This window comes from Heterodontus francisci, chromosome 14, assembly GCF_036365525.1.
Source record: "Heterodontus francisci isolate sHetFra1 chromosome 14, sHetFra1.hap1, whole genome shotgun sequence".
Classification (NCBI taxonomy): domain Eukaryota; kingdom Metazoa; phylum Chordata; class Chondrichthyes; order Heterodontiformes; family Heterodontidae; genus Heterodontus; species Heterodontus francisci.
This window is the reverse complement of record NC_090384.1, coordinates 105,476,839-105,493,809: the sequence shown is the minus strand read 5'-3', so window position 1 is coordinate 105,493,809 and position 16,971 is coordinate 105,476,839. Positions and strand designations below refer to the sequence as shown.

The 16,971-nt window shown below is 47.3% G+C and overlaps 1 protein-coding gene across 8 annotated transcripts in view; it reads left to right on the top strand.

Moving 5' to 3' along the window:
* LOC137377198 (F-actin-monooxygenase mical2-like) overlaps positions 1 to 16,971 on the top strand; it is a 324,020-nt gene that overhangs the window by 166,419 nt on the left and 140,630 nt on the right. For 6 of the 8 annotated variants that reach the window (XM_068046680.1, XM_068046684.1, XM_068046686.1 and 3 more), the window contains exons 12-16: positions 3,812 to 3,959; positions 5,903 to 6,102; positions 9,158 to 9,273; positions 10,568 to 10,639; positions 12,199 to 12,330. In XM_068046680.1, coding sequence (XP_067902781.1) covers positions 3,812 to 3,959; positions 5,903 to 6,102; positions 9,158 to 9,273; positions 10,568 to 10,639; positions 12,199 to 12,330 — 668 coding nt within the window. Of the gene's footprint in view, positions 1 to 3,811; positions 3,960 to 5,902; positions 6,103 to 9,157; positions 9,274 to 10,567; positions 10,640 to 12,198; positions 12,331 to 15,536; positions 15,660 to 16,971 lie in introns of all 8 variants that reach the window. The other 2 variants (XM_068046689.1, XM_068046687.1) reach the window with 2 other exon arrangements.

Here is a 16,971-nt window from a genome sequence, read left to right as displayed (position 1 = left end):
TAAGAACCTCCTTTAAAAAAAAAATCGGTTTGACCAAGCTTATGCTTCGCTGTATTAATGGCTCCTTATGTGAGCTTGTTGAAGCTCTTTGGGACATGAAAGGTTCTACATAAAGGCAAAATGGGTGTACTTCAAAATTAGCACCAACTTAGGCTTTGGTGTGAAAGTTCTCTTTCAACTAAATGACAAAAGAGATGATGGGGGCAAAGCAAAAGGAAATGGTAATGGGACAGGTAAAGATGGATGTGACGGAGGTGTTAATGGCAACAGCAGGATCAATACCAGTGCACACTGCTGAAGACCTGGGAGCACTGGTTATAATCTACAGTTGTTGTACTCAATGTTGACATCAGAAGGCTGTAAAGTGTCTAATTGAAAGATCGGGCGCTGGTCCTCGACCTTCTGTAGAGTTTCATTGGAACAGTGTTGGAGGCCAAGGTCAGAGTGGGAGTTGGCAGAGAATTAAAATGACAGGCAACCAAACACTCAGGGTTGCACTTGTCGGCTGAATGGAGGTGTTCAGCGAAGCGGTGAGCTCTCAAACCCTAAACCCTTGTAGCTATTTCTAAGGTCCAGATATCTCCTGGGAGACTTTGCCGTTGTTGAGGTTTTGTGTGTTAATCTAATTTGTCAAAGAAATAATGAAAATGTAGATTGATGGTTATGGCCCAAGGCCTCAAACATAATTATCACTCCAACCCTCAGGAGAGCTTAAAAATTAAAATATGGCCCTGAATTTGCATTGGTCAAGTGTCCAATGACTATGCTAAGATTCCAAATGCTAACTCCTTTCCCCTGGAGACTGCAGGGCTAAGTGGGCTGTGGGGGCGGAGTGTGCAGGGGTGTGGTGGGGGAGGAGTGTGAATCAACAAAAGTGGCCATGAAGCTGCCAGAGTGTCGTTCAAAACCCAACTGGTTTCCTAATGTCCCTTTAGGACATCAGCAATGTGGTTCACTCTTAACTGCTCTCTGAAATGGCCGAGCAAGTCATTCAGTTGTAGCAAACCATCTACAAAGGATAGCATACGGATTGCAGCACCTCATGAAAAAGTCCGATCACCACTTTCTCAGGGCAACAAGGGTTTTTTTAATCGTTCATGGGATGTGAGCATCACTGGCCAGGCCAGCATTTATTGCCCATCCCTAATTGCCCTTGAGAAGGTGGTGGTGAGCTGCCTTCTTGAACCGCTGCAGTCCGTGTGGGGTAGGTACACCCACAGTGCTGTTAGGAAGAGAGTTCCAGGATTTTGACCCAGCGACAGTGAAGGAACGGTGATATAGTTCCAAGTCAGGGTGACTCATTTCTTGGAGGGGAATTTACAGGTGGTGATGTTCCCATGCTTCTCCTGGCCTGATGGGCAATAAATTCCGACCTTGCCAGCAGTTCCCACATCCCAAGAGTGAGTAATAAAAATAAAAGTCTCCTCACCTTCCAATACAATGCCTTACAGGGCTGAGGATCTCCCAAACTGCTTCAAAGCCAATTAACCAATTAAATATTCAAATATTCTCTGCTGTTTAGAGGCCTGTGGGGTGATCTTAATGAAAGGTATGACTTTTTTTTGAGGGCTTGACACGATCAATGTTGAGAGGCTGTTTCCCCTGGCTGGTGAGTGTAGAACTAGAGGGCATAATCTCAGGATAATGGGACAATCACTTGGGACTGTAAAAAGGAGAAATTTCTTCACTCAAAGGGATGTGAATCTTTGGAATTTTCTCTCCCAGAGAGCTGTGGATGCTCAGTCGTTGAGTATATTTTTTGGACACTAAGGGAATCGGGATAGTTCAGGAGACTGGGGTTGAGGCAACAGATGAGCCATGATGTATTGAATGGCAGAGCAGGCTAAAGGGACCAACTCCGGCTCCTATTTCTTATGTTCTTATGTAAGTAGTTTTGCTTTTGTTCTATCTGGTGCTGCTAAAATATATTTATGCAATTTAATAAAGTACTGACATATATATGGGGGTGGCACAGTGGTTAGCACCGCTGCCTCACAGCTCCAGCGACCCGGGTTCAATTCTGGGTCCTGCCTGTGCGGAGTTTGCAAGTTCTCCCTGTGACCGCGTGGGTTTCCTCCGGGTGCTCCGGTTTCCTCCCACAGCCAAAGACTTGTGGGTTGATCGGTAAATTGGCCATTGTAAATTGCCCCTAGTGTAGGTAGGTGGTAGGAGAATTGAGGGAAGGTGGGAATGTGAGAGGGAAAAATGGGATTAATGTAGGATTAGTATAAATGGGTGGCTGATGGTCAGCGCAGACTTGTTGGGCCGAAGGGCCTGTTTCGGTGCTGTATCTATCTTATATATATCTCTGTCTCTAATTATTAATAATTAAAGAAATACCTAGATCTGACTGGGACATTGGGTTTCTTCATGTGATCTCCCTGAGTCCTCTACTTAACCCATTCAACACCTGATTTTGGAAAAGTGGACGGAGAAATGTCACATGAGCTATTGATAGCCGTTTCTAGGTTACCATGTATGACAAAGTATTCACAGCACAGAATCAGTCTATTCAGCCTATCTGGTCCCTGCTGCTGTTTATGCTCCAGACAAGCCTCCTCCCACCCTTCTTCATCAAACTCCATCAACATATCATTTACTAGACCGCACTTGGAGTTCTGTGTGCTGTTCTGGTCTCCGTACTACAAGGAGGATATTGAAGCACTGGACAATGTGCAGAAAAGATTTACAACAATGTTAATCAGAATTGAGAGGATGAACTATCAGGGAAGTTTGAGCAGGCTGGGGACTCTTTACTCTGGAAAAGAGGAGACAAAGAGGTGATCTGATAGAGGTCTTGAAAATTATGAAGGGTTTCGCTGAGGTCGATATGGAGAAACTGTTTCCAATTGTGGGTGGATCCAGTGCAAGGGAACATAAATATATGATAGCAAATATCAGATCAATTGAAGAAGTTAGGAGAAAATTCTTTACATAGAGTAGCGAGAATATTGAACGTGCTGCCGCATGGAATGGTTGAAGCAGAGTGTTGATGTATACATGAAGGAGAAGGGAATAGAGGGAAGCAGAGATAGAGTGGGAAGAGGTACATGAGAGTTGGAGGAGTCTGATGTGAAGTGTAAACGCTGCACCAATCAGTGGGGCCCGAAGGGCCGAGCTTCTGCGTAATTGAAACAAAAACAGAAAATGCTGGAAATGCTCAGCAGGTCAGGTAGCATCTGTGGAGAGAAAAACAAGAGGTAACATTTCAGGTCTGTGTGACTGAAAAGTTAGAAATGCAATAGGTTTTGAGCAAGTGAAAGGGGAGGAGTGTGCGGGGGCAAGAAAAACAATAGGGAAGGTCTGTGATAAACTCTGCCCCCCATTGTTCTCTTTTTTTAGTGTCTTTTTTGCTGGTTTGTTTCCCCCATACCCCTCCCTTGCTGACCCCTTGTTTCTTTCTTCATCCCTTTACATCGCGTTCGGTCGGCTGCTACCCTGTCATTTACACTCCATCAGACCACATCTTTATTTCTTTACTTGTCCTATTACCACTCCCTTTGGCTTTGTACCCCGAAATATTTTGTCATTTCACCTGTCCTTCCCTCCACCCTTTTGTTCTTCTCTTCCCACCCCCCCCCCTCCCCACCCCACCCCCAACCTTTACTCACTCAAAACCTATTACATTCCTAACTTTGACCAGTTCTGACGAAAGGTCACATGGACCTGAAACGTTAACTCTGTTTTTCTCTCCACAGAAGCTGAGTATTATCAGGATTTTCTATTTCTGTGTAATTGAGATCTTGGAAACACAGGGCGTGACGTTTACCAACTGCTTATCCGTTGTCTTGTGTTTGTCTGTCAATTACAGAGTCAGAGGTTCGTCCCAATAGGCTTTTGACCTGGTGCCAGAAACAAACGGAGAGTTACAAGAATGTAACAATCACTGACCTGACCGGTTCTTGGAGTAACGGCCTGGCTCTGTGTGCGATCATACATCACTTCTGCCCACAACTAATGTACGACTTACTCTTTGCATAATCTGTAACAATGGAAGGTGGATTGATGCTGGGCTATCGAATCTTTAGGACCCAGCCTGAGCCCTGTTTACATTACTGGGCTCCTGTATATCTGGGACTCCAGTGGAGAGGACCATTGCATGTCCGGGAACAGAGCAGGGGGAGCAATCCCTTCCAAGGGTATTTGCTTTATAACATGAATACAGAGAAATTTCCCACTCTGCAAATCACAGAATCATAGAATGATTCACCACAGAAAGAGGCCATTTGGCCCATCATGCCTGTGCTGGCTGTTTGAAAGAGCGATCCAATTAGTCCTGCTCTTTTCCCATCGCCCTACATTATTTCCCCCTTCAAGTATTTATCCAATTCCCTTTTGAAAGTTACTATTGAATCTGTTTCCACCACCCGTTCAGGCAGTGCATTCTAATTTTTTTTATCTGCTAACCTGTCACCTGTGCTCACCAACCTACATTGATTCCCAATCCCTGAATGCATTAAAATTCCCATCCTCATGTTCCAATCCCCCCATGGCTTCACCCCTCCCTATCTGTTAAATCTCCTCCAGCACCGCAACCATCCAAGATCACTGCATTCCACCAATTTTGACCTTTTGTCCATCTCTGACTCCATTTACTCCAGCATTAGTGGCCGTGCCTTCAGCTGCCTGGGCCCTAACTCTGGAATTCCCTCCCTAACCCCCCCGCGCCTCTCCGTCTCTCTCTCTGCCCTCTTTTACAATGCTCCTTAAAACCTTCCTGTTTCACCAGGGGAGGCAGTGGTATTGTCACTGGCCTAGTACCCCACAGAGACCCAGGATATTGCTCTGGGGACATGGGTTCGAATCCCACCACAACAGAAGGTGGAGTTGGAATTCAATTAATAAATCTGGAATTAAAAAGCAACTCTAATGTGACCATGAAGCCATTGTCGATTGTTGTAAAAACCCATCTGGTTCACTAATGTCCTTTAGGGAAGGAAATCTGCCGTCCTTACCTGGTCTGGCCTCCAGATTCACAGCAATGTGGTTGACTCTTAAAATGCCCTCTGTAATGGCCACTCAGTTCAAGGGCAATTAGGGATAGGCAATAAATGCTGGCCTAGCCAGCGACGCCCACATCCCATGAACGAATAAAAAAAAACATTTAGTCCCTGTCCTAATATCTGCTTATGTAGCTCAGTGTCAAATTTGATGTCTAATCATGTAATCACCTTGGGACATTTTATTCTGTTCAAGTTGCTATATAAATGCAATTTGTTCTTTTGGTAGGACACAGCATGTTCTGCTCACCTTGGTCACAGTTTGGAACCCGTACAGTTGGTACAGAATTGTTGCTGAGTTGGTGAAAGTTTGATGTTTCTGAAGCCTGTGGTTTGATGTACAGGATATTTACTCTCAGCCCCCACACCCGCCCCGACCCCCATCCCCCATCCCCCACACCCCAATCCCCAATCCCCACACCCGCCCCGACCCCCATCCCCCACACCCGCCCTGACACCCATCCCCCATCCCCCACATCCCAATCCCCAATCCCCACACCCGCCCCGACCCCCATCCCCCACACCCGCCCTGACACCCATCCCCCATCCCCCACACCCCAATCCCCAATCCCCACACCCGCCCCGACCCCCATCCCCCACACCCGCCCTGACACCCATCCCCCATCCCCCACATCCCAATCCCCACACCCGCCCCGACCCCAATCCCCGACCCCCATCCCCCAATCCCCACACCTGCCCCGACCCTGCCGAATCCCCAACCCCGCCCCATCCCCCGCACCCGCCCCAGTCCCTATCCTCCACCTCCGCTCTATCCTCCATCCCCCATGCATACGTCAGCCCCCACTCCTCCAAACTCACGTCCCACACCCCAGCCCACACAACTGCCCCAGTTCCCTTGCCCCACCCTCCAGCCCTGGTGACCCTTCTCCTTTGTTCCACAGTGACTTTGATGCACTGAATGAGGAAGATGCTGCCAAAAACAACCAGCTGGCCTTTGATATAGCAGAGCGGGAATTTGGAATCTCTCCGGTCACCACGGGGAAGGAGATGGCTTCAGTCAACGAGCCCGACAAGCTCAGTATGGTCATGTACCTCTCAAAGTTCTACGAACTCTTCCGAGGCAACCCGCGCTCAGCTGCCTGTGAGTGAGCCCTCTTTTACTATGTATTGGTGACATACCTCCCTCAGAAGGTTGTAGGATCGACCCCCACTCCAGAGATTTGAGCACTAAATCCAGGCGGACACTCCCAGTGCAGTACTGAGGGAGTGCTGCACAGTCAGAGGGTCAGTACTGAGGGAGTGCTGCACTGTCGGAGGGTCAGTTCTGAGGGAGCGCTGCACTGTCGGAGGGTCAGTTCTGAGGGAGCGCTGCACTGTCGGAGGGTCAGTACTGAGGGAGCGCTGCACTGTCGGAGGGTCAGTACTGAGGGAGCGCTGCACTGTCGGAGGGCCAGTACTGAGGGAGTGCTGCACTGTCGGAGGGCCAGTACTGAGGGAGCGCTGCACTGTCGGAGGGTCAGTACTGAGGGAGCGCTGCACTGTCGGAGGGTCAGTACTGAGGGAGCGCTGCACTGTCGGAGGGTCAGTACTGAGGGAGCGCTGCACTGTCGGAGGGTCAGTACTGAGGGAGCGCTGCACTGTCGGAGGGTCAGTACTGAGGGAGCGCTGCACTGTCGGAGGGTCAGTACTGAGGGAGTGCTGCACTGTCGAAGGGTCAGTACTGAGGGACTGCTGCACTGTCGAAGGGTCAGTACTGAGGGAGTGCTGCACTGTCGGAGGTGCCATTTTTCAGAGGAGATGTTACACCGAGGCCCCGCCTGCTCTCTCAGGTGAATGTAAAGATATCAGTCACTATTTTGAAGACAATGAGGGTGAGACTTATAAACCCAAAGCATTGATGGACCGGGGAGCTGATATACGTCAGTGAGCATAGCGGATTGAGGGTGAACAATAGTTCAGTACAGAAGTTTCCGTACTCTCCAAATCATAGCTGGAAGAGGCGGCTCCACAAATATCCCCATCCTCAATGATGAGGGAACCCAGCACATCAGTGTGAAAGACAAGGCTGAAGGATTTGCAACAATCTTCAGCCAGAAGTGCCGACTTGATGATCCATCTCGGTCTCCTCCTGAAGTCCCCAGCATCACAGATGTCAGTCTTCAGCCAATTTGAATCACTCCACGTGATATCAAGAAACGACTGAAGGCACTGGATACTGCAAAAACTATGGCCCCCGACAATATTCCAGCAATAGTACTGAAGACCTGTGCTCCAGGTGTTACCGCGCCCCTAGCCAAGCTGTTCCAGTACAGCTACAACACTGGCATCTACCCTACAATGTAGAAAATTGTCCAGGTATGTCCTGTACACAAAAAGCAGAGCAAATAGGTAGATGGTAGGGAAATATAGGGACAGGTGGGGATGTGGTAGGAATATGGGATTAGTGTAGGATGAGTATAAATGGGTGGTTGATGGTCGGCACAGACTCGGTGGGCCGAAGGGCCTGTTTCAGTGCTGTATCTCTAAACTAAACTAAATCCAACCTGGCCAATTACCGCCTTATCAGCCTACTCTCAATCATCAGTAAAGTGATGGAAGGTGTTGTTGACAGTGCCATCAAGCAGCACTTGCTTAGCAATAACCTGCTTAGTTTGGGTTCCGTCAGGGCCACTCAGCTCCTGACCTCATTACAGCCTTGGTTCAAACATGGGCAAAAGAGCTGAACTCAAGTGGTGAGGTGGGAGTGACTGCCCTTGACATCAAGGCAGCATTTGACCGAGAATGGCATCAAGGAGCCCTAGCAAAACTGAATTCAATGGGAATCAGAGGGAAAACCCTCCGCTGGTTGGAGTCATACCTAGCGCAAAGGAAGATGGTTGTGATTGTTGGAGGTCAATCATCTGAGCTCCAAGACATCACTGCAGGAGTTCCTCAGGGTAGTGTCGGAGGCCCAACCTTCTTCAGCTGCTTCATCAATGACCTTCCTTCAATCATAAGGTCAGAAGTGGGGATGTTCGCTGATAATTTCACAATGTTCAGCACCATTCGCAACTCCTCAGATACTGAAGCAGTCCATGTAGAAATGCAGTAACACTTGGACAATATCCAGACTTGGACTGATAAGTGGCAAGTAACATTTGCGCCACACAAGTGCTAGGCAATGACCATCTCCAACAAGAGAGAATCTAACCATCTCCCCTTGACATTCAATAGCATTACCATCGCTGAATCCCCCACTATCAACATCCTAGGGGCTTTCATTGACCAGAAACTGAATGGAGTAGCCATATAAATACCGTGGATACAAGAGCAGGTCAGAGGCTAGGAATCCTGCTGCGAGTATCTTACCTCCTGACTCCCCAAAGCCTGTCCACCATCTACAAGGCACAAGTCAGGAGTGTGATGGAATAGGCTCCATTTGCCTGGATGGGTGCAGCTCCAACAACACTCAAGAAGCTCGACACCATCCAGGGCAAAGCAGCCTGCTTGATTGGCACCCCATCCACAAACATTCACTCCCTCCACCGCCGACGCACAGTGGCAGCAGTGTGTACCATCTACAAGATGCACTGCAGCAACGCACCAAGGCTCCTGAGACAGCACCTTCCAAACCCGCGACCTCTACCACCTAGAAGGACAAGGGCAGCAGATACATGGGAACACCACCACCTGCAATTTCCTTTCCAAGTCACACACCATCCTGACTTGGAACTATATTGCCGTTCCTTCACTGTCACTGTCCTGGAACTCCCTTCCTAACAGCACTGTGGGTGTACCTACCCAACATGGACTGCAGTGGTTCAAGAAGGCAGCTCACCACCACCTTCTCAAGGGCAATAAGGGACGGGCAATAAATGTTGGTCTAGCCAGCGATGTTCACATCCCATGAGCAAATAAAAAAAAAGGTACAGTACAGAAGGGGGCTATTTGGCCCATCATGCCTGTGCTGGCTCTTTGAAACAGCTATTCAATTAGTCCGACTCCCCTGCTCTTTCTCCATTGTCCTGAAAATTTTTCCCCTTCGGGTATGTATTTATCCAGTTCCCTTTTGAAAGTTACGATTGAATCTGCTTCCACCGCCCTTTCAGGCAGCGCATTCCAGATCATAACTTGCATTAAAAAATGTCTCATTTTATTCTTTTGTAGATGTCAATCCTTTACAATGATGTCATTGACTTCAGTTTCTCTTTTTACAGCAACTATCCTCCGACACGATAAGGAAAGCAGCAACAACAGATGTGAACCTCCAACCAGGCAATCAAATTCCATCTTCAATGGTATCAACCTGTTGCCAAGGAAACGGACACCAAAGGTAAGAGGAGATTACAGGCTCTGTTGGATCTGTAGAGTTTGTGGAATTTTCCATAAGTAAGTTCAAATGAAATATGATAGGGTAACGTCGAGCAGATGTTTCCACTTGTGGGGGAGACCAGAACTCGGGGCCATGAATATAAGATAGTCAGTAATAAATCCAATAAGGAATTCAGGAGAAACATCTTTACCCAGAGAGTGGTGAGAATGTTGAACTCACTACCACAGGGAGTTGTTGAGATGAATATTTTCTGATTCTGTGAATAGCATAGATACCTTTAAGGGGAAGCTCGATAAACATGTGAAGTAAAAGGAATAGAAGGATATGCTGATAGGGTGGGATGAAAAGGGGTGGGAGGAGGCTCATGTGGAGCATAAACACCAACATGGAGCAGATGGGCCGAATGGCCTGTTTCTGTGCTGTGCATTCTATGTAATAGACTCCTGGAATAGTTGCACAGCAGCAGAGGAGACATAAGAACAACTTTGGGGAGAAATAGGGGATAGTGGGGTTAGTTTGGGATTAATGCAAGGGAATGGGGAGAGAGAACAGACAGTGAGCTTCGTTTGGAATTGATACAGGGCTATGGGGAGAGTGGGATTAGTTGGGAATGATACAGGGCTATGGGGAGAGAGTGGGGCAGTGGGATTAGTTTGGGATTGACACAGGGATATGGGGAGAGAGTGGGGCAGTGTAATTAGTTTGGGATTGACACAGGGATATGGAGAGAGAGTGGGGCAGTGGGATTATCTTGGGATTGACACAGGATATGGGGAGAGAGTGGGGCAGTGGGATTTGTTTGGGATTGATACAGGGATATGGGGAGAGAGTGGGGCAGTGGGATTAGTTTGGGATTGACAGGGATATGGGGAGAGAGTGGGGCAGTGGGATTAGTTTGGGATTGACACAGGGATATGGGGAGAGAGTGGGGCAGTGGGATTAGTTTGGGATTGATACAGGGATATGGGGAGTGAGTGGGGCAGTGGGATTAGTTTGGGATTGACACAGGGATATGGGGAGAGAGTGGGGCAGTGGGATTAGTTTAGGATTGATACAGGGATATGGGGAGTGAGTAGGGCAGTGGGATTTATTTGGGATTGCTCTAACAGAGAGCCAGCATAGAAAGGATGGGCTGACTGACATCCTTCTGGAACTGTAAACATCTAAGGTTGTAAACAGACACTGACGTGTTGTTTTTTTTCATAGAAGCTGAGTCACAGTATATTAGTGAAGATATCAGCATGTTCACCCTCCCGTATGATGTGTGTGTCTTAATGTTCATCTTCCCTTTCAGCAAGAGAAAAAAAGTGAAGATAATGATACCACAAGCAAGAGGAGGAAGAAGGCCCTCTTGCTGTCACAGGAGGTTAGTGGGATAGTTGGGATATTGTGTTAGAAAAGCAGATCTCCCTTTGTATCGCACAAGGTGCAATCATTCCCTTCCTGGGCAAGTCAAGTCTTTCATTGGAGACATTGATGTTGTCTGCAGGAAACATCCTCCACTTATTGGTTGTCTTTATAAGCCAAAGGGTGAGAAATCCATTTGTGTAGCGTTGCTTTGGGTTTCCAGGGATATTGGTGCACACGGCTGTGTCCCTGAGTGTACCAGAACATGTGGAAACGATGCTAGCCTGATATCATACAGCACATCAGCTAATGTGACACCAGGATACCAGAATTGGGAAATTCAGGTCTTGGCGATTCCCGTGTTGTTCGGTAATGAGAAACGAGGCAGAAAGCAGCAAGTGTACTAGTGTTATTTTATAACCAAGCATCCTGATTGCAGATGAGTTAAATTTATGGAACTTTTTTTCTTGGAAAATGTCTGAAAGTACTGTGGAGTGTTTTTGCAGGTGTTTGGGTACATTTGCCAGGGAGTGTTTCCATATTCTCACAGGCAGGGCAGAGGAGGAGGTGACCTAACCACACAAAGGCTGCAATAGGTATGGGGGCAGCAGTGACAGTGTCTCTGGGTCTGCAGCACAATCGGGAGATGGAGCAGAGGCTGTGGGGTGGGGCAGCTCTGTGCTATGTCCTCTGCCAAGTAGGAGCTGAACTCCTCCCTGCTCCTCGACAGTGGCAGGCCAGGCAATGTTCCCATTATATCAGTATGCATGCCCATTCAATGCTGTCCCATCGAGGTGCTCATCTGTGTCCTCTGCTGCAGTACTTGTCTGTGACCTTGCCCTCCAGTGAGCTGGCAAACTAACATTGCTTTCACCGTGTCATGGCTGCAATGCACTCTGTGCCTGGTGATTCACTGTGTTCTGGTCCCAACGCTATACCAGCCTCCAAAGCACATGCAGTGCCAGTGTCTGAACTGGTGGCTGCAAGTGTCACATCAAGTGATGGGGCCTCTTCATCAGTGCTGTGGTGCTTTTCTCTCTCTCTCTCCCTCCTCCTGGAGTTCCTGTGGCTGGGCAGGCAGCAGTTCTTGGGTGTCTGAAAGCAGGGAATCAGAAGTGGAGGGTTGGGGTGAGGGAAGTGGGGGGGGGTGTGGGGTGAGAAGCAGGAGGTCCATGGTCACACCATCAGCAGCTTGAACATCCATCCAGATAGCAGCATGAGGGTGAGCTGGGAGTTGACGAGGGGCATCGGGCAGGAAGATGCCGTCATCCTTAATGTTCCGAGTGACGCCGGATGCTGCTGGCACTTAGACAGGGAATCATCCCCACTGTCAGGAAATGTGGCTTCCTTGTTTGATAATAGCTCCTGTGGAGCAACTTGGGACCTTTTGCTATATTAAAGGTGCTATATAAATGCAAACTGGTGCTGTTTCAGTTTCAGCTTTCTGTGATCCTACATTTCTATATTTTCCTGACATTCCTGCCTTGCTGGTGGCTCTCTGCCAGTTTGTGGTGAGGTTTTGGGGGAGTCCAGATGTTGTGCTCTGATTGTGTTTCACACTAGTCTGGTTTCTCCAAGCAGGCTGTGAATACCAGAAGTGATGGGAATGAGACGAAAGATACCGGGAACCAAAACAAAGTGAAGTCCATGGCAACACAGTTATTGGCAAAGTTTGAAGAGAATGCACCAAGTTCCTCACTCAGGAGGCAGGTGAGAAATAGATGTGCTGGTCCTCGGTTTGGAGCACTGTCCAACTGTGAGTGGGATACCATTGGTCAATCTCTGGGTGCTGTACAACTGTGAGTGGGATACCATTGGTCAATCTCTGGGTGCTGTACAACTGTGAGTGGGATACCATTGGTCAGTCTCTGGATGCTGTACAGGTGTGAGTGGAATCCCATTGGTCAATCTCTGGGTGCTGTGCAGGTGTGAGTGGAATCCCATTGGTCAATCTCTGGGTGCTGTACAGGTGTGAGTGGAATCCCATTGGTCAATCTCTGGGTGCTGTACAGGTGTGAGTGGAGTCCCATTGGTCAATCTCTGGGTGCTGTACAGGTGTGAGTGGAATCCCATTGGTCAGTCGCTGGGTGCTGTGCAGGTGTGAGTGGAATCCCATTGGTCAATCTCTGGGTGCTGTACAGGTGTGAGTGGAATCCCATTGGTCAGTCTCTGGGTGCTGTGCAGGCGTGAGTGGAATCCCATTGGTCAATCTCTGGGTGCTGTACAGGTGTGAGTGGAGTCCCATTGGTCAATCTCTGGGTGCTGTACAGGTGTGAGTGGAGCCCCATTGGTCAGTCGCTGGGTGCTGTACAGGTGTGAGTGGAATCCCATTGGTCAATCTCTGGGTGCTGTACAGGTGTGAGTGGAATCCCATTGGTCAATCTCTGGGTGCTGTACAGGTGTGAGTGGAGTCCCATTGGTCAGTCTCTGGGTGCTGTACAGGTGTGAGTGGAGTCCCATTGGTCAGTCTCTGGGTGCTGTACAGGTGTGAGTGGAATCCCATTGGTCAATCTCTGGGTGCTGTACAGGTGTGAGTGGAAATCTATTTTATTTCACCCACAATAAAATTAAAGTGTGCAAACTTCTCAGTTTCTGATGTATGCACAACAAATAGGAAATCTGCATAAGATTGTTCCGACATTACAACGGTAACTACTGTGATTATTAAGGAAATTAATGTTCTTCACTAAAATAAAAGCAAAACACTGCAGATGCTGGAAATCTGAAATAAAAACAAGAAATGCTGGAAATACTCAGCAGGTTTGGCAGCATCTGTGGAGAGAGAAGCAGAGTTAACGTTTCAGGTCAGTGACCCTTCATCAAACGTTAACTCTGCTTCTCTGTCCACAGATGCTGCCAGACCTGCTGAGTATTTCCAGCATTTCTTGTTTGTGTTAATGTTCTTCACTGTTAGGAGGTATTAATTATATTTCAGAATTTGATTGGATGCAATGTTGCAAAATAATTAAGAGGATCACTGAATCGGGAGAAAACTCCACATTTGCAAACAGAGACAGACTAACATTTCTATAGCACCTTTCACAACCTCAAGGTGTCCCAAATCAGTTTACAGCCAATGAAGAAAACATTGCAGCAAGTTTGCACAGCAAACAGTGATAATGACCAGTTGGTCTGTTTTTAGTGATGTTCGATGAGGGACAAATATTGACCAGGACACCGGGAGGACTCCCTGCTCTTTTTCGAAATAGGGCCAAGGGATCTTTTACATCCACCTCGGAGGGCAGATGGTGTCTCAGTTTAATATCTCATCCAAAAGACGGCACCTCTGACAGTGCACCTCCAACACCCTCAGTACTGCACTGGAGTGTCAGCCTACGTATGCATTCACATCTCTGGAGTGGGACTTGAACCTGCGCATTCTGACTCGTATCCAAGAGTGCTACCTACTGAGCCACAACTGACACCTAAGATAACTGGGTGTCATGCCAAAGAAGGAAAGAATAGAAGGGGTAACCAAACACATGGTCAAATGGGTGGGATTTAAGGGGGGACGTAAAGAGTTTGGAGAGGTAGTGGGCTTTAGGGAGGGAATTTCAGAGCGTGGGGTCTTGGTGGGTAAAGGGGTCAGAAATGGTTGAAGACATGGCTGAAATGACAGGAATGCAAAGTTTAGGAGATGGAGTATAGGGTTGGAGGAGGATAGAGATAGAGAGGGGCATGATCTTTCTTTATAATCATTCTTCAGGATGCGGGCATTGCTGGTTAGGCTGGCATTTACTGCTGTACCAAAGGCAGAGAGTGGTAGGTCAGCCAGGTGAGTGTTGAAGTTGTTGAGTCCGGAGGTGAAAAAGACCTGGATGAACAGTTTGGTGGCAGATGGGTTGAGGCTGGGAAGTGGGGGGCAGGGGGATGTGGGACGGGGGGGGTTGTGCGGAACTAAAGCTTAACCTCTAATCTCTCTCATTAGTTGGTTTGTTGTTTGAATTCTGTTTGGTTAATGCTTTGCCTCACGAGTGGATAAACCATTAATCAGTGCTCCAAGATCTGTTAGTATCTGCAGGTTTGCGATAGATGGGAATTAATGGTAACATAACAACAACACCGTTTTCTTCATTCTTTCTTGGGATGTGAGCGCCGCTGGCAAGGCCAGCATTTGTTACCCATCCCTAGCACCTTTACTACAGTGAAATCTTTCCACAGCACATTATAGAAATGTTACTCGACAAAATTTGATACCAAGCCACATAAGGAGATAGTACTACTGACTAAAGAGTTTGGTCAAAGTGGTAGGTTTTAGGGAGCATCTTAGAGGGGATGTGAGAGGTAAAGAGGAAATCAGAGATGCTTAAGAGGCCAGAATTAGAAGAGTGCAGAGATCTCAGAGGGTTGTGGGGCTGGAGGAGGTTACAGAGATAGGGAGAGGGCGAGGCCATGGAGGGATTTGAAAACAAGGGTGAGAATTTTAAAATCAAGACATTCCTGAGCCAGGAACCAGTGTAAGTCGGCGAGCACTTGGGGTGTTGGATGAATGGGACTTAGTGCGGTATAGGATAAGGGCAGTAGAGTTTTGGATGAGCTGAGGTTTATAAGAGGGTAGAAGATGGGAGGTTGGCCAGGAGAATATTGGAATCGTCGAGTCTGGAGGTACCAAAGGAATGGATGAGGGTTTCAGCAGCAGATAACCTGAGGCGGGGCGGAGTCGGGTGATGTTACGGAGGTGAAAAAACACAGTAGGTGCGTGTTTACACATTGAGTGACCTCCCTGACATGCCAAGGAACCTATCTATTGGACCAATGGATGCCAAGCTTGGACACACTGACATCTCAGTGCTTTTATCCTTTGATGCTGATATCTTTTTAACTTTGCTCACAATAATAAATGTCTCCGACTCTCTCTTGTTTTCCCTCCTTTCTTGATGTTTCTTCATTTCTCCTGTCTGTTATATGACACACAGATACCAGTGCCTTCCTGTGTAACAAAACCGCCACGGCCCCTGTCTCCTAAGGGTTACACAAACCCTCGCTATTTTAAGCCTGAGGACCAAACTGAGGCTGTCCTCTGTTCACGAACAAGGAAGGTACGAAGAGTAACCAGTTTGTGATGTGTTATTAACCGTGAGAAAGCGAATGAGTACGTCGCTATCAACATTACAACTCAACACTGACAACACGATGCAAAGTTTAAAGTACATCTCACTGGGAATAGCTTTTAATCATGACTGGACTTGTCAGAAAATTGAATTGGGGGTGTGGAGGCAAGTTGCGTAGAAAAGAAATTTAAAAGTGGAATAGCATATAGCAGTCCAAAATGAAAAATTTGGGAGCATTTTCATTAGAGCAGAAGAGATTACAGGATGATTTGATAAAGACGGGTTTCAAATTTTGAAGGGATGGGCCAGACTAAATCAAAATGATCTTTTCCGCAGTGATTAAGGGTCTTGAATGAGGTAACGTTGATCTAACATTAAATGCAAGAGCTTTAGGACTGGTCATATACTGAAGTCCCCTTCCTGCCAACTTTTTGATTATAAATTCTTCTGCAATAGGAACTATCTATGTCACCCTTTCCTCCTCAGTGAAAGAATCAGCAAAGGCAGGAGTGTATAATTACAGCATGATATGTCTACAAGGTAATTTGCATTAGAAATGTGGACTTATAATGGAATTATAAATATTGGAACATCTGAATTTTTAAAACAGACATTGAATTAGATCTGCACATTTCAGTCCAATTATCATTGGCCTTCTAGTACCTTTTGTTGTATGTTTGTTTGGTACGCTGCCACCTTTGTTAGTCTAGCTTTGAGAGATTCTGCAGTCTAGAGTAGATAAAACATTAATACTTATTATTGTACAACTATGTACATCTTCACATTAGTCTGTGTGACTCCTTCAAAACAGGCTGCATCGGGCTTCACGTCTCATAAGAAATAGGAGCAGGAGTAGGCCATTCAGCCCCTCAAGCCTGCCCTGCCATTCAATAAGATCATGACTGATCTGTCCCGGGCCTCAACTCCTCTTTCAGGCCTGCTCCGCCAAACCCTCGACTCCCCGAGATTTCAAAAATCTATCTACCTCCTCCTCAAATACATTTAGTGACCTAGCCTCCACAACTCTCTGAGGTAGAGAATTCCAGAGATTCACCACCCTCTTCGCATCTCAGTTTTAAATGTGTGCCCCCTTATTCTGTAACTATGTCCCCTAGTTCATGATTCCCCCACCAGTGGAAACATATTCTCAACATCTACCCTGTCAAACCCCCTTAGAATCTTATATGTTTCTATAAGATCACCTCTCATTCTTCTAAACTCCAATGAATAAAGGCCTAACCTGTTTAGCCGTTCTTGATAAGACAACCCCTTCATCCCAGGAATCAGCCTAGTGAACCTT